The following is a 25,633-nucleotide window of genomic DNA, read 5'->3' as shown; positions in this document are numbered from 1 at the left end:
CTTCAGACATAAATTGCTATTAATAAGGAAATTGTTGGCAAGATGTTTCTCTTTTCTACCTATATAGATGGAAGAGATATTGGAAGAGGAGGAGGAGGAAGAGAACGATGAAAATGTTTACTTTTCAACAGAAGATCTTCTTCAAGTCCGCAATGCAATCTTCCTTCTTTTGAAAAACTTCTTGAGGCTTCTACCCAAGTTCTCCCTAAAAGAAAAGCCTCAATGTTTGCAGAACTGCCTGCAGGTAATAAAGATTCAACTTGAGGAACCTTATGCCCCCCAGCACAGACTCTTGGGGGGCTCAGAGCACTCCACGTGGAGGGGTGGCAGCCCTGCCTTTCTTTAAGTGGTCCCTGATGAGTGTCAGTGGAAATCTGGGAGTGGGGTGTCTGCTCTGTGTCTGACTCACACTTAACAGCTTAACACTTGCTGGCTGGTGCCAGGTGTTTTGTTCAAAGAATCATAAATCATGGTTTGGGTTGGAAGGGACCTTAAAGCTCATCCAGTTCCACCCCCCTGCCATGGGCAGGGACACCTTCCACTGGACCAGGTTGCTCCAAGCCTCGTCCAACTTGGCCTTGGACACTTCCAAGGACGAATGAGCTCAGCTTGGCTTTGTTCCCTGGCAGGTCTTTGTGGAAATGACAAGCTTTGAGCCAGTGGTGCACGAGTTCCAGTTTTCATCAGCAATGTGAGCAAATGATTCTTAATGTTTATATGATGCTGTGAACAAGTAAAGCCTTCAGTGCTTGTGTTATTGTTCTGTTTATATGGAAATGAAAGTGATGAATTCTTTTGCTGAAGATAATTATAACATGTTCCACCTACTAAGAGCAAACAGCATCTTGTGAATATTGAATGTTTTCCAGTCAATGAGCTCTTTTAATTGTAATAGTTGTAGTAACTGTTTCTCTGCAAGACACGTGTCTACCTTTTTTCTTAGGGATGTTAATAAAGCCAAGTACATTCCTGAGCTGGCCTATTATGGACTGCACTCACTGTGTTCCCCTGTCCACAGTACAGAAGATAAGGTAAAAGTTAAACATCTTTAACATCCTCACAGCAGTATTGAAAGGGAGGGGTGGCTTCTTTCCTGCATGTTATTTTTGCTTGCATGGTTACTTTTGCTTTTCACATCAGTTTTCCTTTTTGTGTGTGTGCAGGTCTTTGCTGGGTCAGAGGAAAGATGTTTCTTTCCACTCCAGTCCTTATTCCCTTTGGCTTGTTTGCTGATGCATTTGTGTGCAGTGAATTCCGTGCTCTAGTGACTCTCGTGGCAAATGAGTCGAGAGCAGAGGGATGGCTGCAGTGGCATTAGATCTCTGTGTCTTAAAAAAGAGAATTCCAGGTTACTGCGTTTGCCTGGAATGTTGTCATTCCCTGCTAGATGGAGCTCCAGCACCGCCTGGCAGCGTGTGTGGGGTTGGGCTGTGCAGCACTGGAGCATGATGGGGCTGTGTTGTGTGCAGGGGGGGTGGCGAGCAGGGCTGGTTCTTGTTCAGAGCATAGGCTGTGATCACAGAACAGCCAGTTCTACCAGAAACCTGTCTGCAGCTTTGCATTTTTTTTTGGGTAGATTCCAAGCAGACTGGGTCATGTCCCATTCTGAGTGCTGCTGCTCTGGATGGGGCTTTTGGAGCGTGGGTGTGACCGTGCTGTGTCTGTGAGCCTGTGTGAACCCACCTGGGCTAGTTCTGGGCCAGCAAGGCTGGGCATTAGCAGCTGTCTGGTCAGGAAAGCCTGCAGCTTGGTACACACTAACCTGAGGAATTGCTGAGTGCCTGCCCAGCTTTAGCAGCCTCAGGTGTGTTTCTGCTTGCTCAGTTCCTCAGTGCAGCAGGAGCTTTTTGGAACTGTTGGCATTTGTGGTGACAGGAAGATGTAGTTGCTCCCCTTCCCAGACCTGCCTCACCTTCCCTGCCTCTCCTGTTTGCTCAGAGATTGTCAGGGTGATGAGGCAAGCTGTGTTCCCAAGAGTGTGGCAGGGAGGAAACTCCAAAAGTTCAAGTGCACGTGGTGGTAAAAACAGACATTTAGTTTAGGATGTCTTCTGTGCAAAACCCAGTGAATTTACTCAAATTCCACATGATTCTGAGGAATTAAAGTCCACAGCTTTGGAGGGGATCTGTTGATGCTTTCAAGAAGCCTTCTTAGGCTTTACTGAACTTATATGAGATTACCACAGGCAGGAAAGATGTTGTGTGTATTAATGAACAGGTCCTCTTGGAATGATTCTGCTAGGAGTCATACTTTAACATCTGCTATTGGTTGGATCTAAGTTTGTTTGGTTCAGAATTACTTAGTAATTATTTCAGAAGGCTTATCCATGGAAACAAACCTGAAAATAACCTTTCCTTTCCAGACTCTTCGCTGTGTCTTCCAGAAAATCCTCAATGTCATTCTGATGGTGGAAAGTCGTGGGGGTTCCAGACACGAAGTCCTTCCCATCACATCAGCTGTGACCAGTGCCAGGAATCAGGCTGTAAAATTCATCAGGTGATGGACAGAGCTCTGGCACTGCCCTTCCTGGCTGTGGCTGCTCTTTTCTTCTCTTGCCTTCACTTTGCTGTTGAGTTGATAGAAGGATGAGACAAACTGGCACTGCCTTTGAAGTTGTTTGTGCAAATGAGGTTTAATTAAAATGTCTGTAATGGGAATTTACTCAGCTTGCTGGCAGAGGGGGAAGAAGGTGCTGTTTGACAGGAAAGTGGCAGTGAGTATAAGGGACTCATCTTCTGTGTTTTGCTTTGTGTCAGTTTTTCAGGTCTCGTGTTTTACTACAGAGAATTGTAAAGGAAATGAAAGATTAACATGGAGCTCATTTCTCCTTAGTTCTTTGCTTTCTCCTGCTTAATGATATGTTTTGCCTAAGTTTATTATTATCCCCTGTCGGGGATCCATGTGGTTGGAAAGTGTAGTTTGTGCAGAGATTCCCAGACAACATATAAAAGTAGATTGAGAACAAAGAAGCTTTTTTTTTTTCCGTTGTTGTTCTACTTGTGGAAAGGTATGGGAAGAAATGTTTTCTCCCTGCAAAGGCAAGTTAATGTAAATATGACTCTGTGATCATATCCTGCTGCACTAGCACTCATGATTCCAGAATGCCCACTTTTCCTGCCCTTTCAAATGCATTCCAAAAGGAATGTCCTTGTCTCGATTTTTCTGCTGTTATAAACCAGCTTTATTAAAATCTACTTCTCTTTCTGCTGTGCAGTTCTCTGGTAGATGAGCTGAAAGAAGCTGTATTTCCTGTTCTTCGAATATTACTGCAACATATCTGTATCAAGGTATGCCAAGCTTTATTGCTTCTTGAGCTGGAGAACTCGTGTGGATGCATTGGAGTGTCTGTATTATCTGTAATAATTAGGAAATGTGTTTTGTAAGGAATGAAAAGATGTTACAGTGAAGTAGTGAGCGAGGGAGCTGTGATTGTTCTCCCAGCCATTGCTGAATGTGACCATATCACCTCATTAAATAAAAAAATACTCACCTGAAGCCCTGAAATGCCTTTCTGGCTTCTAGAGCAGAGCATTGAAATGTCACACCGTGCAACTGCCCTCATCTTTCAGGTCCCAGATAAGGCTGATTATCGCACATACGCTGCACAGGCCCTGGTGACTCTGCTGAATAAACTGCCTTGTGTGGAGTTTGCTGAATTCATCTCTTGGCTGTATAAATACTCACTTAACAGAGTAAGTGCATCTCCTTGATGTTTTGAAGATGAAAGGTTCGGTGTGAGCACTGAATAGCAGTGTTAGTGCTGGCACCCAAAGGCAGGTAGAGTGGGCAGGCACTGCCTGTGCCTCTGCTTACAGTAACACCTCCTGTGCTTTTCCTTCCCACAGACTTCCTACAGAGTGTTTGCTCTTGATGTGGCCTTAGCTTTGCTGGAGGTGCCAGAGAGGAACCCGGATGACTCCTTGTCCCTGGATCAGCAGAAGTTTCTGAAGCACAAGTTTTTAGTGCAGGTCATGGTGTTCGGCCGCTGCTCGGACAAAGCCCCCTCGGTCCGGAGCAAAGCTCTGAGCAGCTTTGCCCACTGCCTTGACATGAAGGCTGCTGCCACCTTGCAGAGCATCCAGGACTTACTCCAGAGCTGTAAGTGTTATGGATGCATCACAGAATGACAGACTCACAGAATAGGCAGAGTTGGAAGGGACCTGCAAGGATCGAGTCCAACTGCTGCCTGGCCCTGCACGGGACCGTCCCCAAGAGTCACATTACACAGTGAAAATAAATCTTGAACCTTCTAGGGAATAATTGCTGAGAGGTAGGAGTTGTCAGGCACTTAAAAATTGGCACATAGTATCCTTATGTACTGTGTCATAATGAGAAGCAACAGATGAGTCTTGCTGCTCGTGAAGCCTTATATTTGGAAGGGATTTATTCTCGTGTATCACTTCTAAAGAGATTCCTCCACGAGATCCCTTTGAAGGATGTTTACAGGCAACTGAAATTGCTCGTTGGGGGGGGAAAAAAAAGGCAGTTCATTCTTGCCTGACAGCTGATTAAATCTTGAGTTGCCTTTTGCTTCTGCTAAGTTGTTCTGTTCGTGACTGGCATTCCCAGCTCCCTCAGGTGTGCTAAAGGCCAGATGGCACAGCTCAGAAGTATGCACAGAGCATCCCACGGTTAGATTACTTGCCTGAAAAAAGAAATCGGGATGACAGAATATCTGGAATTAAAACACTTGGTTTGATTTCTTTTTCTTCTGTTTCTGTTTTTGGCAGCCTCTGTCCATACCGTGCTGGAAGCAAACACAAACACTGCGAGCGTGACAGTCAGTGCTGAAGGTACAGAGTCATTCTTTTCCAGTAAGTGAGGGTTTTTTTGGCATACCACTCCCTAAAAATACACATATCTGTTAAACCTAGGGCATGCAGGAGGCTCTCTGTTTAACAATCAACCTTCTTGCTGGGTGAACATATGCCTTTATTAGTCTTAAACGTTTATCTTTTCTTTCAGCTGTGTCCAACCATCCACAGAAGACCTTACCTACTTTCAGAAGTATTGAGCTGACAGACAGCAGCAGTGCTGCTGTGCTTGATGGTATGTCAAAATTAAACCAATCTTTTCAGCTAACCATCCAAAGCTTTAATTGAAATTAGTCTTTCTGAAGTGTATGTGTTGTCCATTTCTCAGAGGAAGTGGGGAGAGCTTTCTGTAGAGCTGTTAAAAGACACTTAGGGGTGATGGAGGGGGTGGAAGTGCCAGCCATAAAGAAATACTCTTTCCACTCAAGTCTGAAAAATACATTTTAATCTTGAAATACTGATGTTCATTTCTACTAATGTGGTGGCAACACTTGTTGAAAAGCAGGTAATTTATTCTCCCCAAAAAGGATGGTAATTGATGTGGGATATAATACTTGGAGCTCCATAAATTTCAGGGTAATTAAATCTCTTGCTCCAGTGCACAAAGAACTAATATATTTTGCTGGATAAGGCACAACACCTTAGAGTAGCAATGTTCTGTAGGGAGGGATTCGTTTCTCTGCAGCATCAGGTATTGGCTGGAGTTGAAAGCAAAGTGTCACATTAAATGTCCTGATGCAGCATGGCAAGCTGGGTCTAATTTGTTGATAGCATGAAATCAGCATGTAAGTTGGCTTTTGTGGCCACGATGTTCCTGCTTTAAATCTCTCCCTTTCTTTTCCTCTTGCGTGCAAGAGCTTTTCTTCCCAACCTTTAGGCCTCTGCCAGTATCTCTGCTCTCAGTTCTTGCTGTTCACCTCCCTTGAACTGCTGACAATTCAATTCTCTGCCCGGTTCACATCCTGCAGTCGCGTCTTTGTTCCGCGTCTCGCGCCGCTCTTCGCATGGGATCTCCCTCCCTATCTCCAGGAGCCAGGCTCCAATCTTCTCCATTGAAAGCCTCCTTTTAAAAACAGCCCACTGATAAATTTCATTAATCTGCTCTCTCAGATAGAAAAGTCCTCCAGGCCACTCAAGGTATTGTGTGTTCCCTGCTTAGCTGCGGACTCCTCGTGCCAGAGGATGCCTGGTTTTGTATCTGATACCCAGCTGAGCGTGCACTTGGCACTTGGCAAAACAAATTAAGAAAAGGTTTGAATGAAAAAAAGACTGTCTGGAGCTCAAGAGGATACTGAAATTCAGGCAGTCAAGGTGCATTAGCAAAGCTGTCTGGCACACGCCTGTGCTTGGCTTATGCCTGTGCTAATTTTGCACTTCTCTGAAGACCAAACAGCTCTCATGGTTTAAAAGAGAAATAAATCTTGGCTGAGGGTAGTCAGAACGTGCTAAACGCTCAAGGGCAGAGATGAGAAGGGTGGGGATAAACTGCAAGGTGAGGTGTGCACTGCAGAATTCCCTCTGCCCAAAGGAAACAGTCATTACCCTCCCCAGAGAGTTCTCAACCGTTTAGAACTTGAGGGGTATTTTGTTGGGTTTGCTATTTTATTGTGGGGTTTTTTTCCTCTCTTTTTCCAAGTCACTGTGAGTAAAATCAATGTCAAAGTGTGATTATTTTAGCAGATTTGGTCCCCCTCACAAGACTTGCCATGGAAAGGTTCTGTGCCCTTTGTGTTCAGCTGCTCTCAGGCAGGAGGGGGATGGAACTGCAGTTAACTGCCCATTAAGAAAACCCAGATCAAAGTCCCTTTGCTTCCTTTGATAAAAATTTATTTTTAAACTAGTTTTGATCAGTTCCCTGTGACTAATCCTATTTCTTAATAGCAACAGTGTGGATGTCCATATGAATCTCTTTAACAGATCTCCAAATTTGGCATATATTTGGGAAATCTGACTTAATGCTGGGAGAAACCTAGCAAACAGCAATAAATAGAAACCTCGAAAGCACTGCTAAAATGTTTTAAGTCATTATGGCCAGTCAAATAGTCCAATGACTCAAAAGGGTGGAAATAATTAATTGTGGCTCTGTGCATTCAGTTGTGTGCCATTTAATAAACCATTCACCTTGATGATGTGTTTTCTTCTGACGACACGCGGAAATAAATATGAATATGGCTGTGGAAAGTAAAATTTGAGCCCTGACCTGACATTCAAGGAAGAGAGGTGTGTTCTGGTTTCCTTGTAGACTCTGACGTGGTTCATTGCAGCTGCCATTCTGCAGCCTCGAGGAATTCATGAGCAGAGTCATTTCCCCTCTATAAAACACAGCAGTTCATGTATGAGTTCTTGGAACTGTGTGGAGCTCTGAGGCAAAACTCACAGAAGGTTGTGGGTGTTCTCTGCTCTGTATAAACCTATTTTGGCTCTGTTGTGTTGTTTCCATTTGTCTGTGCTCTGCCCTCCACCTGCCCTTCCCACAGGTAGCAGAGTTACCTGTGCCACAGGCTTTTGTTAGAGCTGTGCATGATTCATCTGATGAGCTTTCAGCCCGTGAAGGTTACCCAACATCTTTTATGTAGGCAAATAAAGAGGTCAGAAATTACAGACTGATAGTGAATCAAGTAATTTGGTTTATCATTTGCTTTTGTGGTGTATTAGGACATGTTTTGAAATGAAAGCCTTTGGAAAATTTGGGTTGTTTTTTACTTCTGGTTTATACGTTGTTCTGGATTATTCAGGGGGTTTTTTTAAATGGTGCTTTGTTCAGTCTTTTCCTCTGGCCCTCTGAAACTTTTGGGCAGACATCTGTGGCTGCCCCATCCCTGGAAGTATCCAAGGCCAGGTTGGATGAAGTTTGGAGCAACCTGGTCTAGTGGGAGGTGTCCCTGCCCATGGGGGTGGAACTGGATGAGCTTTAAGGTCCTTCCAATCCAAACCATTCTGGGATTCTATAATTCTAAATGGTGGTGTTGGCTAATTTCTTTTCATCCTGGTTTTGGATAGGAAAAGAAGTCATGGCCATGCTGAGAGTGAGAGCTGGAGATGAGAAAACCAACGTGAGGAAATCTGCTCTCCAGGTACGGGGGCTTTTTGCATCCTTCCCTGTTCTCAGTGATTACCCAAAATGTCACGTATATAAATAATCAGGCCACAGTTTTGTAGCAAACTCTGTCAATTTGCCCACTTGTAGCTTCCTGCTCTCCCTGCAGAGTTCCTCCAGGCCTTAAAGATCTTGTTTACTAGTTCCTGATAAGTAAATAATGCAGGCATAATGATGGAAATTTTTCTGATGCTCTCTCTGACAGTCTGTTATTCCGTCATTTGCAAAGAGAGGCTCTTGTCAAATGTCAATAGGCTTTTCAATTAAGGCACTTCCTCATAAACTGAAGCATATTAGCTGCTTAGTTTGTTTTGACCTTGTTAGCAAAGGGATTAGGTTATATCCAGCCTCTGTGTGTTGCTTTGCTTGTTGCTCGTTTTTTTTAATGAAGTCATAGCTTTTAAAGAGATGCCTCAATGGAAATTTCCTTGTTTTAAAAAACAGGTATCTGCTACTGCCTGCCTTCCTCTGTTAGTCCTCTTCACTCCAGCTCTTCCCCCTCAGTTCGCACACTGATTTGAGCTTCCTAGTCAAGGCTTTACAGTTCTTGTTTTGATGCTTTCTGATTAAAAATAAAAATAACTCCCCTCTTCCTTATTACCAGGTAAAAACCCCAGCTCATACAAGAGCCGTGTTATTTTCAGGGTAAAATTGTGACATCCACCTCTATCCGAGCGCTGTTACAAAACAGGAACGAGCGAAATGATGTTTTCCTGTTTCATTCTCACATCTGGTCGTGCCCAGTGCTCATGAATTGTTAATGTGCCGTTTCACTCTCGCCGAGATGAATCCCTTAGTTAAACCTGGCAGGGGGTAGATTGTGTTTTTTTGATTTGCCACTCGGCGCCCGTGGCCTGTATTCCCAACAGAGTTTCTGCTGCTGGTTTGGCTTGCAGGTTTTGGTGAGCATCCTGAAGCACAGGGTGATCCCCTGCTCGGCAGAGGACCTGTCCACCCTCCAGGAGCGGTGCCGGGACCCCGCGGTGTCCGTGAGGAAACAGGCCCTGCAGTCCATCACAGAGCTCCTCCTGGTGAGGGAAAAACGGGAATTCTGCTGCACACCAACCGTGGGTTAAAAGGAGGAGGATCCACACCGATCAGTTATTCATTCAGTGAATTGCATTTCATGACTCTGTTCTAATTTTCTTCGTTCCCTTTTGACTCGGAAGTCATGACTCATCCTGATACCTCCTTGTGATTTATGGAGAACGCTTCCAACTGTTGGGAGCACTGATTCTTCTGGCTGTTGATTTATGTGTCATGAAGAAAATGTTTATGTTGCTGGCCTTCTCAAGTTACAAAAAAAAAAACCCCTGAATCACTTTCAGATGTAATGTGTAGATGATAGCACTGCTATATTTTTCTTTCTTTTCTATTTATTCACAAAGGGTCTGTAACTCAGGCTCAGAGCACAGGGTTTATATTAAGCAAAGCTCTTTTTTTTTTTTTTAGTGTTAAATCATCTGCTGTAGAGCCTTATTGCAATGCTGTTATAATTCTTTATAGAGTTAAAAACAAAGTATTGCAGTACTTTTAGCAGAAGCACCAGGTATTTATCATAGATATGATCAAATGTCTTGTGATGTTGAGGAGACACAAGTTCATCTGTCCCACCTGCTGTCACATTGCAGTGCTGGGGTTCATTAAAATTCAAAGTTAGTAGCAGGAACTGAAGGCCTTGGCTGATCTAACCCATGCATATAGGATCCTCTAATGCTTTAAAAATGTTTCTAATACGTGTGTTTCTCTCAGTCTCAGCCCAGCAATGTTCTGGTGCAGAAGGCCTGGTTAAATGGAGTGGTGCCTGTTGTGATGGATGCAGAAAGCTCTGTCCAAGAAAAGGCCTTGGAGTGCCTTGATCAGCTCTTGTTGCAACCTATAAAATCTTACCATAAATCCAGCAGTGATGATGGGAAGCAGGGGCTGGCGTGGGATCTGCTCACCCTGTTGTCTTCAGAAAGCCAGGAGCTGAAGTAAGAGCATTTTTCCTTCACCGTGGGCCCTGATGGCTTTTCTGAAATACCCTTTTGTATGGGATGCTTTTATTGCCTTTACTATATTAACATTCAGGAACAAAATCCAGACTTGTTTAACTTTTAATCCTGCCAGAACACACAACTTTTCCTTTACAGAAAGAAATTACCTCTTGACTGGAGGACTAAGATAAGAATGTGAGTTTGTGCTCTCGTTCCCTGTGGGGCCACAGATTATTAGGTATCACAGTTGACACACTGTTAAAATGCACGTGCTGTCTGTTGTGCAAGGACAAGAAACTCGATTTCCTGGGGATTTCTTTTTAAGCTATTTAAATTCCCTGCTTGAAACAAGGGGTGGAAGCACATGTCACTGCTAGGGATGGAAACTATGGTGTTGAGGTGCTTGTGGTGCTCTGCCAGCTCCTGGGACAGAGGAGCTGTTGAGCATGGACAGGCTGGCAGGTGGTGAGGAGGGTTCAGTTTTCCTTTGCGTCAAGTATTTTTCACTTGCTGCTCTTGTTACCTGTGCTCTCTCCCTGGACTCGAGTGTTGGTTACAGCCTATTCTGCATGCATTGATATGCACATGAATATTCAGCTCCAATGGAGGTGTTCCTCTGACAGAAGTGAGAGAGGATATATAAAGCAAGAACATCACCTTGTATTAATTCTTATGTACAATATGTTACTTGTCTTATGACAAATCAAATTATTCTGCCTTTTGCAGAATGCTGTGGGAAGAAGCAGGAGAAAGGGGATGACACACAGTATGACAAGGACACAACAATGATTAAAGACAGCTGTATGTTTATTAGTCAACAGGGCATAATAGCTCAGAAATAGAAAATGAGATACTGGTGGTGCTGCTGTGCCAATCTGGGGGACTGTCAGTGTTCTAATTTGGGCTATTTTGTAACAGAGTTTGTAGGTTCGTGGCACCTTCTTCTTCCTGACCTTAGAGTGCCTTCCAGCTTCATAAATCTCACAGCTCTTCCAACGCGAAGCAAATAATTAGGGCTAAACAAAAAAAATTAGCAGGGTATGATGGCTCAACATGACTTTTCTGTCCCATTATCCCTGGAAGTGTTCAAGGCCAGGTTGGATGGAGCTCTGAGCAAGCAGTGGAAGGTGTCCCTGCCCATGACAGGGGGTTGGAATGAGATGATCTTCAAGGTCCCTTCCAACCCAGGCCATTCTGTTCTGGGTATTAAATAACAACTGCTGGAAAGTCTATGTTACAAATGGCTGAAATTATATTTTCTTGGTGTGTTGTGGTACCACTTGGACCTTCTGTCTTCCTCCCCTAGGGCACTACATCCATGCAAGGATGCCAGGGCTGGAGTGGGTCAGGGTTTTGAACTGGAAGACTAAAAATACATAGTGAATGTGTAGATTTTGAGTGTGAATAATAAGAATGCCAAGTGACAGCAGCTTTGTTTTATTGCCCCTGGACAGGGATGTTGGATTGTAGTGGATTTTACCAACTGTTTTGTTCATTCCTCCTCTAATTTACTTTTCTTCCTTCTCTGCAGCCGTTACTTGAACAAAGCTTTCCACATATGGTCCAAGCAGAACAAGTTCACCTCCACTTTCATCAGTAACGTCCTGTCCCATGTGGAAACAGAACATTCCATGGCAGCTTGGATGCTGCTTGCTAAGGTGGCAAGTTCTTCACCCAAGCTGGATTATTCCAAGATCATTGAGACCTGGGACAGTGTCAGCAGGTCTGTGTGTGTACTTTAAACTCTATTCTGCAGTAAAGAGGTGGGAGTGAGGAGGAGGAACAAAGCAAAGGAGCACTTTGTGTCCTTCCACAGAGAGATTGCTGTTTAGCTGCTTGGATCACAGTTCTTCCTTCAGGCACTGGGTTCTGCAGCTGGGAGGCAAAGAGCGGCCTCCGGATTCGTGCAGCAACCAAGTCTTTCCTCGGGCTTTTTGAGCTTTCATTGGGTTTGACAGCTCTGCCTTAATAATGCATATCCCAGATGAAAGGACTCTTCAGCTGTGATTTGTTCCTCAGCTGTTGCTCATGTTGGTTTGGCTGCTCCCCTGTTTTCCAGGCAGCGGAACACGAGCGCTGGCACCGTCGGGCACATCCTGCGTGTCATCGGGCACGTGGCACAGCACCTCCCAAACAGCAGCTGCCAGAGGCTGATGGGTGAGTGGCTCTGAGGGGCTGCAGAGGGGAAGGGAGGCTTCGTGCCCCCCCTCCCAGCAGTTGTTTCTCCTCTGTGTAAGCACTCCATGAGCTTAGGAAATGCTCGTTTTACGTGCGGTCTCGTTTCCAGACAACATCAAGTGCTGGCTGAAGGAGTCTCAGTGCCCCTTGGAGGTGATCAGCCCTGCTGTGGAGACCCTGCAGAAGCTCTGCCATGCATGTGCAGATGTACCAGAGGAGGCTCAGGTGTGACTTAAAATATACCTTTTAAAATAGCTTGTTCCCCACTTGGAGGCAGCTCTGTTTCCAGTTTGTGGGTTGATTAGTTCTAAAAATGAGGATCTGACTTCATCATCTCAAGCCTAATTCTGCTCAGCTCTGGCTTGCTTTGCCGCAGTTGTGCTGGAGAACATCCTGTAGCTAAGGATGGACTTGTAAGAAATCTTCTTTCTTCCAAAGTGTCTCCCCACACACCTCTAAATATCTTGCATTTGCCTTCTGTCCGAGTTTACAGAACTCCTAAAGGAGACCTGTTGCTGTGCTTTTATTATAGCAGCTATTTCTCAGTCTTGGTCCAGTCTGAAGCCATGGATTTATACCCTAATCTCTGACTATTCTATAGCAGAGCTGCTGGACATACACATATTTTCTAGATCTCTTTCATGGGACTAAACAGGGAGTTAATAACTTGCACATAACTTTTTTTCTGCCCCATTTGTTTTATGCCTTAGCTTTGCTCTGCTCCCACAGTGGGATGCTAGGCCATATTTTGCTGGTAAAACAGAGATCTCAGCCTGAGCACAGTTGCAAAGAAACTAAAACTGATGCAGGTCTCTGTCCCTAATGATTTCTCTTTGTGTGTGTTTTATATTTCTCTGTGTAGTGGGTTGACCTTGGCTGGACACCACCCAGCCTCTCTATCACTCCCCTTCCCCACCAGAAAAGGGGAGAGGCAATAAGATGGAAGACAAGTCATGGGTTGAGATAAGGCACTTTACTAAAGCAAAAATCAAAGCCTGAGCACCCAGAAGCAAAGCAAAAAATGACAAGGTTTATTCTCTACTTCCCATGAGCAGCAATGTCCTGCTCCATCCTGGGAAGCTGCACCAGGGGAGGTTTAGGCTGGATATTGGGAAGAAGTTGTTCCCAGAGAGAGTGATCAGCCATTGGAATGGGCTGCCCAGGGGGATGGTGGAGTCACCATCCCTGGAGGTGTTTAAGACAAGACTGGACGTGTCACTCAGTGCCATGGTCTGGGTGACAGGGTGATATTAGGTCAAAGCTTGGACTTGATCTCAGAGGTCCTTTCCAGCCTGGCTGATTCTGTGATATGTATTTGGTTTCTCAGGTTACCGCTTTTAGATGGTGGGAGAACAGAAAGGATGCGTTATATTCATCCCAGTCTAGCAGACAATCAGCTTTTTCCATTTGCCTTCCATCCCTTGGAAGTGAAACATCATGTTTTCACTGTCATGGAACTGCACCTTCCAAGCAACATCTGAAAATTCACACAGACACCTCGAATGTGTTGGGTGTACATGAAACAGTCGCCTAAATCCTTTTTGTTTAAGTCTCTGTGATTTCTATGATGAAGTAAACTCAGACCTGTGGATCATTAAAAGCCAAATTTTCCAAGGTGTTTTGACACTTGCACACATCCCTTGATGTGCAGGAAGAATTTTAAAGCTCTGAGGCACTGTCAGATTGACTTTAATGGGATCTAGATTATTAAAAGCATATAAGGACTTTGATATTAGGGATTCATGTGTGGACAGATATTACTGCTGCCTTTTGTTTAATTAATTAAGTGCCGAATTAATTTTGTTTAATTACGGAACAGGAGCTGCTCAACCAGGTGTGTGGAGATTTAGTATCCACCTGTGAGAGCTATATTTCGAATATAGTCCTCAAAGAGGATGGAGCAGAGCAGCTGCAAGAAGGTCTCTTGGTAAGTTTGGTTCCTCTTCACAGATTATTCAAAGGATGTGGGTGTACTTGGAATTGGTCTTCCTGAAAGTTCATGCCAATAACTTGGGATAATGGGAATGTGCATGCTTTGTGTGTGTAATGAAATCTTATATTTGTGAGCCTGGGAGCATACAACAGCTTTACATGTCAGCAGTTCCTTTAAGGATGTGATACCCCATGTATTTTTAATAAAATTATATGTTTTTTTCTTTGCTCTTCCACTCCAGCTTCTTAGATGAGCTGTTTGGGAAACAAGTCTGTAAAAGGAATGCTTTGAGGAGTATTTCAGTATTATTAGAAGTGTGGGGGGTTAGAGCATATTAAACACACCCACCCAGAATTTCTGTTTCAAAGCCTCACCTTCTGTTCAGCCACTGCCTTCTTGAAAGGACTGAGGGAATTTGAAGTTGTTTTTGGAGAAGTACAGGCTCCTGCTGACTTAATTTGCAGCTCAGCCATTGCCTTTTGACTTCAGTGGTGCTTTATCTCTGCAGGTGAGACACCTCTTCCTCCTGGGGGAGGCTGCCCAGCTGTGCCCAGCCAGAGTGGGCAAACGCATCTTCCTTCTGGTTCAGTCCATTCTGGCTTCTGTCAACGAGGACCAATGTGAGGCACTCCCCTTGCTGCCCTCAGCTTTTTATTTACAGGCACTTTACCATGTTTTCATTGCTGACCTGTTCTCTCCCAGTGTCTAATTCCCTGGACAGTGAGGAAATCCCGGGCTCTCAGCCGCTGTCACAGTTCAGAGGCTCGGCCATGCCCCCCCTGGTCAGGGCTCATGCCTTCATCACTCTGGGTAAGTGCCACCCTGCACTAGGAATGTGCCTCTTTCTGGTGAAGTTCTGCCCAAAATCCTGGAGAAGAGGAGGCTCAGGAGGGACCTTCTCACTCTCCAACTCCCTGAAAGGAGTTGGGAGCCGGGTGGTGCTCGGGCTCTGCTCCCAGGTAACATGAGAGGAAGTGGCTTCAAGTTGTACCAGGGGACGTTCAGGTTGGACATCAGGAAGAATTTCTTCACAGAAATGGTTGTTAAACACTGGAAGGGGCTGCCCAGGGAGGTGTTGGAGTCCCCATCCCTGGAGGTGTCCAAGGAACGACTGGACATGGCACTCAGTGCTCTGGGCTGGGGGACAAGGTGGTCACAGGTTGGACTGGATGATCCCAGAGGTCTTTTGCTGAATAATTCTGTGTCAGTTGTGACAGATAACCACAGTACTCTGTTTGCATTACCTCAGCTCGCAGCTTTTAGCAATGCAAATATCCATGGTAACAAGTTGGGCAAGCCATAAAAACCCTGCCAGCTCTGTGACTGCTTCTCCAGGTGGTTAATGCATTAATAGTGATCAATAATTAGCAGTGTCCTTCAGTGCTGTGCTGTCCTTGTGCTTGGAGTTGGCTGCTGTCTGGCTGAAGGATCATCTTGCATGTAAGATGCTCAACAGAGGATGAAGAAAACTTGGTGCTTTTGATGTAGTTTAGAGCAGAATGACTGTACATAGTTACTTGTTCTCCCCAGCACGAGTGAAGAGAAGCCTAGTCAATCTGTATCCCCAGGATTATGGGGAAGTGCAAGTTCTGGTTTTTAATACCACTGTGGTTAGGAACAAGTCTCTTCTGTTGGAGATAGATAGCATTATTCTTTCCTTAACTGCTTTGGAAAGTTTAATACCTTTGTACAGAGCTTAGAAACAGGGAGAAGTGATGTTAGAACGCAGGCTATTTTATTTTAAGTTGGTTCAATGATGCTCTCAGAGGTGGGTGTCTCCCTGCTATGCCTATGACAGCTGGGGCTGTTCTTTTTAGCTACTTTGAATAATACCCTGTACACAGAAATAGTTTGCTGTGAAGGAGGGAATTTGGCATAGAGACCCACTCCATAGGTCTAAGGGGAGTTTGGAAGAACTTGAAGTACCATCTCTTTGAGAGATCGTGCAGATTGCTCATCAAGTTTCAGCATGAGTTTCTTGTTTATTCCCCTGTTTACTTCCTGATTCCTTTCTTGGCTCGTGTTGGACTTGAAGGAGGCAGTGAGCTGGGCTGGGGTGGTTGGGAAGGAGAATATATTCACAGCCTTGTCGTGTTTCACAGGTAAGCTGTGTTTACAGCACGAGGATCTGGCAAAGAAGTGCATTGCAGCTCTGGCTCGGGAGCTGGAGGTGTCCCAGGACGTGGCTGTCCGGAATAACGTTGTCATTGTCATGTGTGACCTGTGCATCCGTTACACATCCATGGTGGACAGATACATCCCCAACATTTCCTTGTGCCTGAAGGACCCAAATCCCTTCATCCGTAAGCAGACCCTGATCCTGCTCACCAACCTCCTGCAGGTAAGGAGAGGGTCTGAGCTGTGCTGAGCCCTGGCAGCCTGGCCAGTGCCTGTATTGCTCATACCTTCATGAATCTACACCTAATTAAGAATACTTTAAACTATATATTTTGTTACTTTTTTTTTTTTTTTTTGCTAGGCAGAAATCACATCAATGACACCTAAAGTTGGATAATGAGATTATTTTTAGTCAGTGGTTACCTCTTTTCTCGCCGTGGTTTCTTTGAACTCCCTTCAGCTTCACTGCTCTATGAATGACTACAAGCACCACAGCACCTTTTTTTTTCTCCTGCTGTCTCTGCTTGTTGTTCTGGAGATGTGAATGTTGAGAGGCTCGGGATGTTCACCCTCCCAATGTTCACATGAGGTCACTCAAGGCAGGTTTGGAGTGTGTGTCACTCTGAAAACAGTGTCTGCCTTTGGGTGGGAGAACAGATTTTTCATTTTTCTACTTTTTGCAGTGGTTAACCTGATGCTGCATTTATGCTGCTTAAAACATCCTCCCAAGCACCATTGTTTTGGGGTTTATTTTCTGTATCTCAGGATGAGGTTTCACAGCTGCTTCCTTTGCCTGATGGACATTGTATGCTCTATCAGGTGCTGTCCTGACTGCAGTCTGAAGGTTCACATGAAGTTTTCCTGACTGATAGTTTGTTTTCTGCTGATTTCTGGCAGGAGGAGTTTGTGAAGTGGAAGGACTGTCTCTTCTTCCGTTTCGTCAGCGTCCTGGTGGATCCAAACCCAGACCTCGCCAGGTAAAACCCTCACCTGGGAAATAATGGAGGAGAAGGGCAGAGATGTGCTCAAAACCAGTCTCAGCCTTGCTTGCTCCACATGTGAAGAAAAATGCCAGTGAGAGAGCAGATTATCCCATTAATCTCCTCACTTCCTCAGTCGTTCAGGCTTTAGGATCTGCAGTGGTAGGGAAGGAGGGGTGAACCTCTGTCCAGGTCATTTGAAGGTCCCAAAGTAGCAGGCTGTGTGTCCTTGGCTGTCCTCAAAACATGCTCTATTTAGACTCCAGAAAAAAAAGGGACTTTTTGAAACAAGCCTTTCTGAAATCTTTCTTGTGGTTTTCTGACTCGAGTGCTGAGTTTCTTTCAGGACTAGAATTAAATATTTTCTTTATTTTCTTATATGATACACCCTGCCTTTTCAGCCTTCTGCCACGTTTTGGAACACTTTGACGTGTCAGAGGAATTGTGCACCCTGGCTTTGAGTGAGTGTTCATGAAGTTTCTGTAGGTTTCAAAGTCTCCAGCTGCCCTGTTGCCTGAGAAATGAGTGAGGCAGATTTCTCCAAGGATGGGAGATGGTGCAGGGATGAGGGATGCAGGATGCAGAGGAGGCCTGGACACCTTGCTGCTTGTTTCTGCCAGGAACAATCAGTCTGAAGATGGATTTTTCCAGGACCATCAACCTACTGTCACTTACTAGTGCACAGTCATATTTTCTTTTCTCTTCAGTGAGTTTTTAATATCTAAAAATGTCTTTCCAGTAGATGGTGACATTGCAGCATCATGTTCCTACAGGAACATGGTGCTGCTTCTTTGGGAGCCTTTTCCTTTGCATCTGCATTCAGTGACTGCATCCAGACAAAACCACATTCTTCAGGTTTGGGGTTGACTTCCAGCTCTTGCAGCACCTTTGGTGATTAACTTGTTGCTAATTGCTGTGTCTCAGCCACAGTGGAACTTAAATTATTTAAAAAATTGAAGTGTTGTGCCTGGATTTAAATTCAAATTAATTTCTGACTCTGTTTACTTTAATGGCCATAAAAATAAGTAGGATTGTGGATGCTGGAAATGTCTGTCTGTTTCTGGATGAAAAAAGACTGAAAGTCAGTGAACTTGATATCCTTGTTCCAGCCCAGGTGGAGCTGGGCAAGAATTAAATGTGGTATTGAGGGAGACTTGGCAGAGGAAAACCATCCCCCTGCCTTGAGAACCCTGTACTGTGTTTCACTGGTGGCTTTTAGAAACTACCCCGATGATAAGATCTTTTCCTCCTTTCCAGGTTTGCAGAGTTCTGTCTGGTGCATCTCTTACTGAAGAGGAACCCAGTGATGTTCTCCCAACACTTCATTGAGTGCATCTTCCACTTCAACAGCTATGAGAAACACGGGAAGTACAACAGGTTCCCCCAGGATGCACGGTCAGTTTGAGCACATTTCTGTCTAGTTTTTGCTGAATTATGGGCTGTCTGGCCATGCAGCTCTCAGTGGCAGCAAAGCATTTGTGTCACTTCATAATTACATGTGCAAAAGGCTGAAAGCAGCTGGGGGAAACAGTGTTAAATTGTGTCCTGCCTTCCCCCGTGACACTTCTGGGAGGAATTCTGCATGTAATTTGTGGGACTGTGTGGTGTCCTAACAGGTTTATGGGTCTTAAAAGTGTCATGCAAATATTCCTCGCTGATTTAAAGCCTTATTATTCCTGTGAGTTGGCATAATGTGACTTGGGCCCTTGTAAAATGTCTTGCTCTGCCACAGGGCGAAGAATCTCTTCTCTCTGAAGGGGAAAGATAACAGAGAAAAAAGGATGCGAATCTACACGTTCCTGCTGGAGCATTTCACAGATGAGCAGAGGTTCAGCATTACAACCAAGATCAGCCACAGCATCCTAGGTAAGGCATGTCTTTAAAAATCAGACAAACAAAGAACTGGTGTCTGTTAAAAAAAAACAACCCTCAGGCTCGTAATCCAGGTGTGTTATCCTCCTGTCTTCCTCCTCACTGCTGTTTCTGGGAAAACACTTCTTATTTCACTGCTTATTTCTTCCCTGGGTGTTCCAGCTTGCTTTGTGGATGAGGTCCTTCCACTGGACATGGAAGCCAGCGAGCTGCTCTCAGATACATTTGCAGTCCTCAGCTGCAAGGAAATCAAGCTCTCAACTATGAGATCAAAACCTGAGGAAGACCTTGACCCTGATGAAGATGAGATGGCAGTGGCCAATGCTGTCGTACAGGTGGCACAGAAAAAGCTCATCTCACAGGTAAAGGGCTCTTGGTGGTGTGGCAGGAGGGATGGGCACCTGTGGGAGCTCCAAAGCATGGAGGGAAAACTTGTGAAGGATGCTTGTCCTCGAGCTGGAGTGGGGAGAAATGCATCTCTCCAGAAGCCAGTGAAGCTGTGCTAAGCTAAATTGGCTCCCCAGCTCTCTTGTTGGTAAAGCATTTGAGTGCAACAACGTTTTTTGGTGCACCTTTTGGGCAATTTGCCTTCAGTGTGAGAATTGAGTGACTTAGTGATGTATCTGAAAAGACTCCACTTAGGTTAAAAGCCTCTGTGCATGAGTAAGAGCAGCCTTAATTACAGTAATTCCCTTGCTCTGGAGGGATAACTCCTCTCACTTAGGCCATTCATCTAACCAGAGTGGCTTCTCCTTTATTGCATCTTGTAACTGTTCATGCCTTGTTGGAAAAAAACAAAAAGGTTCAAAAGAAGAATTTCATAGAAAACATCATCCCAGTAATCACATCACTGAAGTCTTTGATGGAGCAGAAGAGGATCCCAGCTCTTAAGGACCTGATGAACTACCTACGGGTAAGGGGAGTTGTTTTCCTGCTGGCTTGGGGGTTTTAATCCTCTCTGGAGTTAATGTGTTGGATGTGCAACCAGTGACAGAACAGCCTTCTTAGAGGGGAATTTAGCAGACAGATGATGTTGTGCCACTGCCACTGCGTTAAATAATGTAGGAGGTGGAGGGATTTTAGATAAGGATCTTGGTGTGTTACGTGTGAGCCTCCTCTGTGGAACGTGGGTAGAAAGCCCGAACGCTGGAAAAGCTTTTTCATGTTCTGAAGCACAAATTGGAGTTGAAAACTCTTAGTCTGTTAAAAACACCTCTGCTCCACCAACTGGTATTTCCTTTTTGCGCTTAAGCAGCTGTGATCTGAATGGGGATGTGAATCAGGAGGGATTTCTGAAAGGGCTTAAACATTCCTCGTTTGCTCCAGGAAATGATGCAAGATTACCGAAACGAAATCAAAGAGTTCTTTGCTGTGGACAAGCAGCTGGCAGCCGAGCTGGAGTATGATATGAAGAAATATGAGGAGCAGCTGGCCAGGGAGAAGGAGTCAGACCACGAGCAGGTCCCGGCAGCGCAGGCAGAGGTTGTCGGTGCCGTTAACTCTGTACGTGCATGGTCTCCTCTGCTAAAATTAGTGTGCTCATAACACCCAAACTCGGTCTGTGGACCCTCTCCCATCACTTATGAGAGCATTCCATAGCCATTCTGCTGTATCTCTTCACATTTCCTGGCAGAAGCTTTGGTTTCAGAGTCACTGATACACTCAAAGATCAACAAACAACACTTTTTAGGCAAAGAGGAGCAGCAAATGATTAATGTAGAAAGAATTCAGTTTAAAGGGAGAACTTAAGTCTAATTTGGCACTGGCTGTGCTTAATTACTTTCTGTTCCCACAGTGATAGGCTGGCCAAAGAGTTCACTTTGACTTTAGGTGTCTACAGAGTGGAAATTCATACCAGTCCTCATCATGCAGGTCCTCTTTTAATGTCATTGTAAAGAAATAAGTATGTGCTTGAGTCAATTGTCCTGAACTATTTTAGATACCTACCTTAAGATGAGGTGACTTCTAGCCTGGAAGTACATTTCTCTGCAGACTTTAGAAGAGCACCTATATATAGACCCCTAAACTAGGACGTGTGTGTCCCAGCAAAACTTTCTTTTCACTTCTTGTTAAACTTTTGGCCAATAAATTCTTCCTCCCTTGCACCCCTTTACATCCATCACACAAAGGGCAGTTCTTCATCACACAGCATGTAGGTCAAAGTGTCTTGTAGGGTTTTCTACTCTTGTATCCATTGATATATGACCTCTTCTCCTGTTTTGCATAGCCATCTCCATCTTTGGAGAGAGCTGCATCTCTTGGTGGCCAGAATAATAATGCTCAGCCTCCTGCAAGTCGGAGACAGTCCTCACCACCTGGATCAATCCCTTCCTCTGTGCCTTCTGAGCTGGCTACTCCTCGTGCTGGTGCTCTGAGGGAGCAGTTACTGGGTCGCAGGTATGGGTTTTTCTTGACCTGTTATGATGCTCTGCAGGGCTGTTGCTTTGCTGATGCAATCCTGAGTGGTTTGAGGGTCACCAGTTGCAGTGGGTTGGCCCTGGCTGGATGCCAGGTACCCACTAAAGCCACTCTCTGCCTCCCCTTAGCAACTGGACAGAGGAGAGGGAAAAAACCAGCAAAGGATTTGTGAGTTGAGAGCTGGGAGAGGTCACTGACTGATCACCATCACAGGCAAAACAGGCTCAAACTGGGGATATTAATTAAATTTATCGCTAACAGGATCAGAGCAAAAGAGTGAGAAGTAAAATAATCTTAAAAACACCCCTCCTTCCTTCCAGGTTCTCCCTCTTCCCCCCCAGCAGTGCAGGGAGATGGGAATGGGGGTTACAGTCTGTTGTTGTTTCTGCTGCTGTCAGTCCTTCATGAACTCCTGGTTGGCTTGGCCAGCAGCAGGGAAGCCCATCCTGGAGCTTCTAGCAGCTTCTAACAGAAGCCACCCTGTAGCCCCCCCCCCAAGTGCCAAAACATGGCCACAGAAACCCACTGCAGCACCAGTGTTGCAGCATCATCTTCTTCACATTTGTTGTTTAAGATGATGAGGGATCAGGAGGCCACAGGTCTCTCCATTACAGGCATCTCATGTGAGATTGCAGAAGGAAATCCCTGGTTTTTTGTCCTGTTTTTTGTCCTTAGGGCAGCATCCCTGAGCACAGTGGCCATCCTGAACTCTGCCAGGAAAGCCATAGAAGACAGGAGCAAGCAGCGCAGCAGGAGTGTGGGGAGGAGTTTATCAGCTGCCTCAAGCACAGCAGGCAGCAAGCAGGGTAAGAACATTGCTGCAAACTGCACTGGATCTGGGTTTACACAGATCTGGTTAGGCCCTCGAGTCTTGAAAGCGTTTCTGTTCTAAATTATTTCCTTCTTGGTTTCAGTGTCCTTTCAAAACCTGAACCAACAGTCCTCTGGAGACAACGAGGCCATGGCAGGCCGTGCCATCAGCACCCCAGAGCGTGAGTACCACCCAGGGAGCCCTTCCCAAACTGGGCTGAGCACTCCTCCTCTGAGAGAGCTGTCAGTGCAGAGCTCCCCTAAAGGGCTGAGAAAACCATCCATCAACAGCTGTAGGTTATTGGTTTATCTAAGGGGTTGTAGTAAAGAAGAACCATTCTGAAGCTGATGGTTTCAGCTGAATGGTGTCCATGGGAAAGGACAGTCCAATGGTCTCCATGTGCATGTCACAGGGTATCAGAGCATTGGGTCAGGGCAGGAGAGAATTTATTTTGGGATGCTGAAGTAACAGAGCCACTGCCCTTTCTTCCTTCATCAAGTCTGGGGTGCTGAGGAGGAATGTTGTTGTGGTTCCTTACCAGCACTGCCCAAAGTGTACAAGACTGCACAATTGCTCTCCTTGGCTCTGGAAGCAGAGCTGAGTATTTTTAGGCTGAATTACAGAACCTGCTGCAGAGGGAAATCCTCAAGGTCTGGCTCTTTTCAGGGGTTCCTGTTGTCCAAACAGGTTCTGGGGTGAGCTACAACCTGCTTCTGGAGCAGGCAGTGGGCTGAGACAAGTGCAGAACACAGAAGGATCTGCCCAAAGGGATTAACAACCTGCACAGTAATTAAGTGTGTGTGTTCCACACTGAGAGAGGACTGAGCTGAGCACTGGAGAAGGAATGATTTGGTTTGCTTACTGCTGTGAAATGAAAGTACAAATACATGGAGAGGAATCTGATGGACAAAGTGGGACTGTCTGCTGTGCTTATGTCCAGCTGAACTGCCTTCTCACAGCACCTGACCATCCAAAGGCAGGTTTTGTTGGAATGCTTTCTGACAGCCCTGCAAGCACAAGAGGCAGTTATAGGAAAACACAAATGGAGCTGAGTTCCAGCAGGAGATTCCCTTCCTTGCTGTCAGTTTTAGGGCATCTCTGCCATAGTGTGAGTCCTGTGATGAACACCCTCACGTGCTCTGGGGAGAGCTCCACATGAGCTGGGTGTGTGACAGGCCAGCTCTCACTGGGCTTTGGGGGTTGCTGTGGGGAGGGTCTGGCATTCCCAGACAGAGCTGTCTGAGCTGTCTCTGCCTGTGTCTGCACCCCCCTGCCCTGCACACACACAGCAGAGCAGACATGGAGCCAATAAGGCAGGCTGGGAGTACCTGACAGCCGTGAGTGGGCAGGAGCAAAACCAGTGGTGTGCATCCACTGGAAAATCTGATCCTGCTCTTCCCTCTGTGCTCAGAGTTGTCTGCCCCGATGTTTCTCTTTGCCTGAGCAACAAGCAATGATCTCTGTGCAAAAAAAAAAAAACCCAAAAAACTTTGGGGATGTGTTTTTTAGAGAGCAGAATTCTTCAAGCACCACATCTCTGAAAGCCTGCGTGGCTGTTTCTCTTAAGCACCATATGGTGAAAAAAAAGAGGAAAAATGTTAATCTGCAGTGGTACTAGGGCTGAATTCCTGCTTTGCTTGGAGGCAGCATGTGTCCTTCAGCAGGGAGACAAACTGTACAGAGCAGGATCATCACTTCAGTTGGCGTGTGTTGAGCCATCTGTATGGTGGCGCTGGGTCTCGAAGGCTGGGAGACAATCAGAATAAAACATGTTCATTACTCTGGTAGATCATTCTAAAAGCATTGGACATGCAGTTCTTTGTAAACACTTTTGTGCTCGAGAAGTTGGGAGCAGCTGTCCCTCCTCTTTGCCTTACTCAGCTGTTCTGGCTGTCTCTCTCTTCCCTTCTGTCTTTGGGACTCAGCTCCTGCCTGTTACTTTGAGAATGGCTTAAGTGGGTCTGGGTGAGTGGGGATTGTACATAAACATGTGTTTTGAAGATACCACCTTCCCATACTGCATGGGAAGCCCTGCTTGATACTTCTTTGCCCCCCCCTTTCTTTGCCTCCCCTTTCTTTGCCCCCCATAACTGTCTCATTACCAAGGTAAATTGTTCAGGCACACACTGCACAAAGCCAGGACACTGACACAGACCATTCCAGAGAGATGCAGAGAAGAGCTAAGACAGATGGATCAAGTTGGATTTCCACTCTAAGCTTCAGTGATTCCCTGCCAGGACAGGGCAGGAGTTAAAGAGCAAACCCAGTTAAAGCTGTAAAGAGAAGTCCTTTTAGCTGAGTTTTCAACTCCTGCCCTATGAAGCACTTCCTACCTTAATTCCTTCTGAAAGGTTCTGGGAAACATGAGCATAAAACAGAGCGTTGAGTTAAGTAAAATCTGAATATTGTGACATCCCTCCTGAGATAAATGACAGGAAAGAGACAGCTGACAACTAGGGCCTATTCAGGCAAGCTAAATTCTACCCAGCTCCCTTGTCAAGTGATTCCTCTTGTCTGGCTGCAGGCAGCTCCTCATGGAACATGCTCAGGTCCTTTGGCTGTTTCCAGGGGCCCCAAATTCTGCCTTGACCAGGCAGAGCAACTGGTGTGGGTTGACTGTGTTGCTGTGAAAGATGGCAAAGCTTCAGTGGGAGGTGTGGCTCTCCCTCCAGGGCAGGACAGGGAGGCACACCATCCCATATTTAAGGAATTTCCTCCTCCCAGGAAAGCTGGAGTGTGAAGCTGATGTGCATCAGTGGCTTATCAGACTCAACACAGAGGCTGGATGGGAGACACTGAGGTCTGGTGGGCTGCAAATAGATATATAATATATAGATATCTATATATATATATATAGGTATGAAATAGATATATAATATATAGGTATAAAACAGATATATAGGTATAAAACAGATATATAGGTATAAAACAGATATATAGGTATAAAATAGATATATATCTGTATGTGTGTGTTTGTGTGTGTGTTTGCAATTAACTGGATTTACTTACTCAGTGACACTTAAGGTTTCCACAGCAGCATGCCTTGCCCTCTGGCTGTGTCACAAGCTGACTGTTAATATGTTCTTGCCTTTTTTCTTATTTTTCCAGAGACCATTAATGACTTGACTTTTGGGGCTGGGGTCAGTTGCATCAGCCTGACGCACACACCCGATTCAGCTCCAGGCAAGTCATCTCTGGGATTCCAACTTGGGGGAAGTGGGGGGGGGGAAAAAAAAAAGAAACACCAAATGATCAAATCTGTGGCATTTTTTAAGATATGAAAATGTGTGTGTTCTTTGCAGAGAGCAAAGAGGATGAGGATGAGAAGCCGACTGACATTATCTGTTTGACATCGCTGGAGAAACTGTAAGTTCGGCACAGAAATTGCAGGGCGGAAGGCTGGAAATAAAGGCTTGGAAATAAACGGTGGTTCTGC

The 25,633-nt window shown here is 45.3% G+C and overlaps 1 protein-coding gene across 1 annotated transcript in view; it reads left to right on the top strand.

The window, feature by feature from the left end:
• The window catches only part of NCAPD3 (non-SMC condensin II complex subunit D3), a 29,009-nt gene that overhangs the window by 2,527 nt on the left and 849 nt on the right, over positions 1-25,633 (top strand). The window contains exons 5-34 of the mRNA XM_018078565.2: positions 68-244; positions 630-691; positions 944-1,031; positions 2,363-2,496; positions 3,215-3,287; positions 3,570-3,692; positions 3,846-4,098; positions 4,731-4,793; positions 4,966-5,049; positions 7,815-7,888; positions 8,808-8,942; positions 9,664-9,884; positions 11,419-11,610; positions 11,947-12,044; positions 12,175-12,290; positions 13,885-13,992; positions 14,507-14,618; positions 14,701-14,808; positions 16,101-16,339; positions 17,014-17,093; positions 18,354-18,491; positions 18,829-18,962; positions 19,131-19,330; positions 19,771-19,881; positions 20,295-20,471; positions 21,196-21,365; positions 22,062-22,192; positions 22,301-22,378; positions 25,306-25,380; positions 25,500-25,563. Of these exons, the coding sequence (XP_017934054.2) occupies positions 68-244; positions 630-691; positions 944-1,031; positions 2,363-2,496; positions 3,215-3,287; positions 3,570-3,692; positions 3,846-4,098; positions 4,731-4,793; positions 4,966-5,049; positions 7,815-7,888; positions 8,808-8,942; positions 9,664-9,884; positions 11,419-11,610; positions 11,947-12,044; positions 12,175-12,290; positions 13,885-13,992; positions 14,507-14,618; positions 14,701-14,808; positions 16,101-16,339; positions 17,014-17,093; positions 18,354-18,491; positions 18,829-18,962; positions 19,131-19,330; positions 19,771-19,881; positions 20,295-20,471; positions 21,196-21,365; positions 22,062-22,192; positions 22,301-22,378; positions 25,306-25,380; positions 25,500-25,563 (3,818 nt within the window). The remainder of the gene's footprint in view (positions 1-67; positions 245-629; positions 692-943; positions 1,032-2,362; positions 2,497-3,214; positions 3,288-3,569; positions 3,693-3,845; positions 4,099-4,730; positions 4,794-4,965; positions 5,050-7,814; positions 7,889-8,807; positions 8,943-9,663; positions 9,885-11,418; positions 11,611-11,946; positions 12,045-12,174; positions 12,291-13,884; positions 13,993-14,506; positions 14,619-14,700; positions 14,809-16,100; positions 16,340-17,013; positions 17,094-18,353; positions 18,492-18,828; positions 18,963-19,130; positions 19,331-19,770; positions 19,882-20,294; positions 20,472-21,195; positions 21,366-22,061; positions 22,193-22,300; positions 22,379-25,305; positions 25,381-25,499; positions 25,564-25,633) is intronic.

The sequence above is a fragment of the Manacus vitellinus genome, unplaced genomic scaffold, assembly GCF_001715985.3.
Source record: "Manacus vitellinus isolate BGI_N305 unplaced genomic scaffold, ASM171598v3 scaffold_41_pilon, whole genome shotgun sequence".
NCBI classification, from domain to species: Eukaryota; Metazoa; Chordata; class Aves; order Passeriformes; family Pipridae; genus Manacus; species Manacus vitellinus.
Note: the sequence above shows the minus strand (reverse complement) of the source record. Positions and strands in the feature narration are given on the sequence as shown.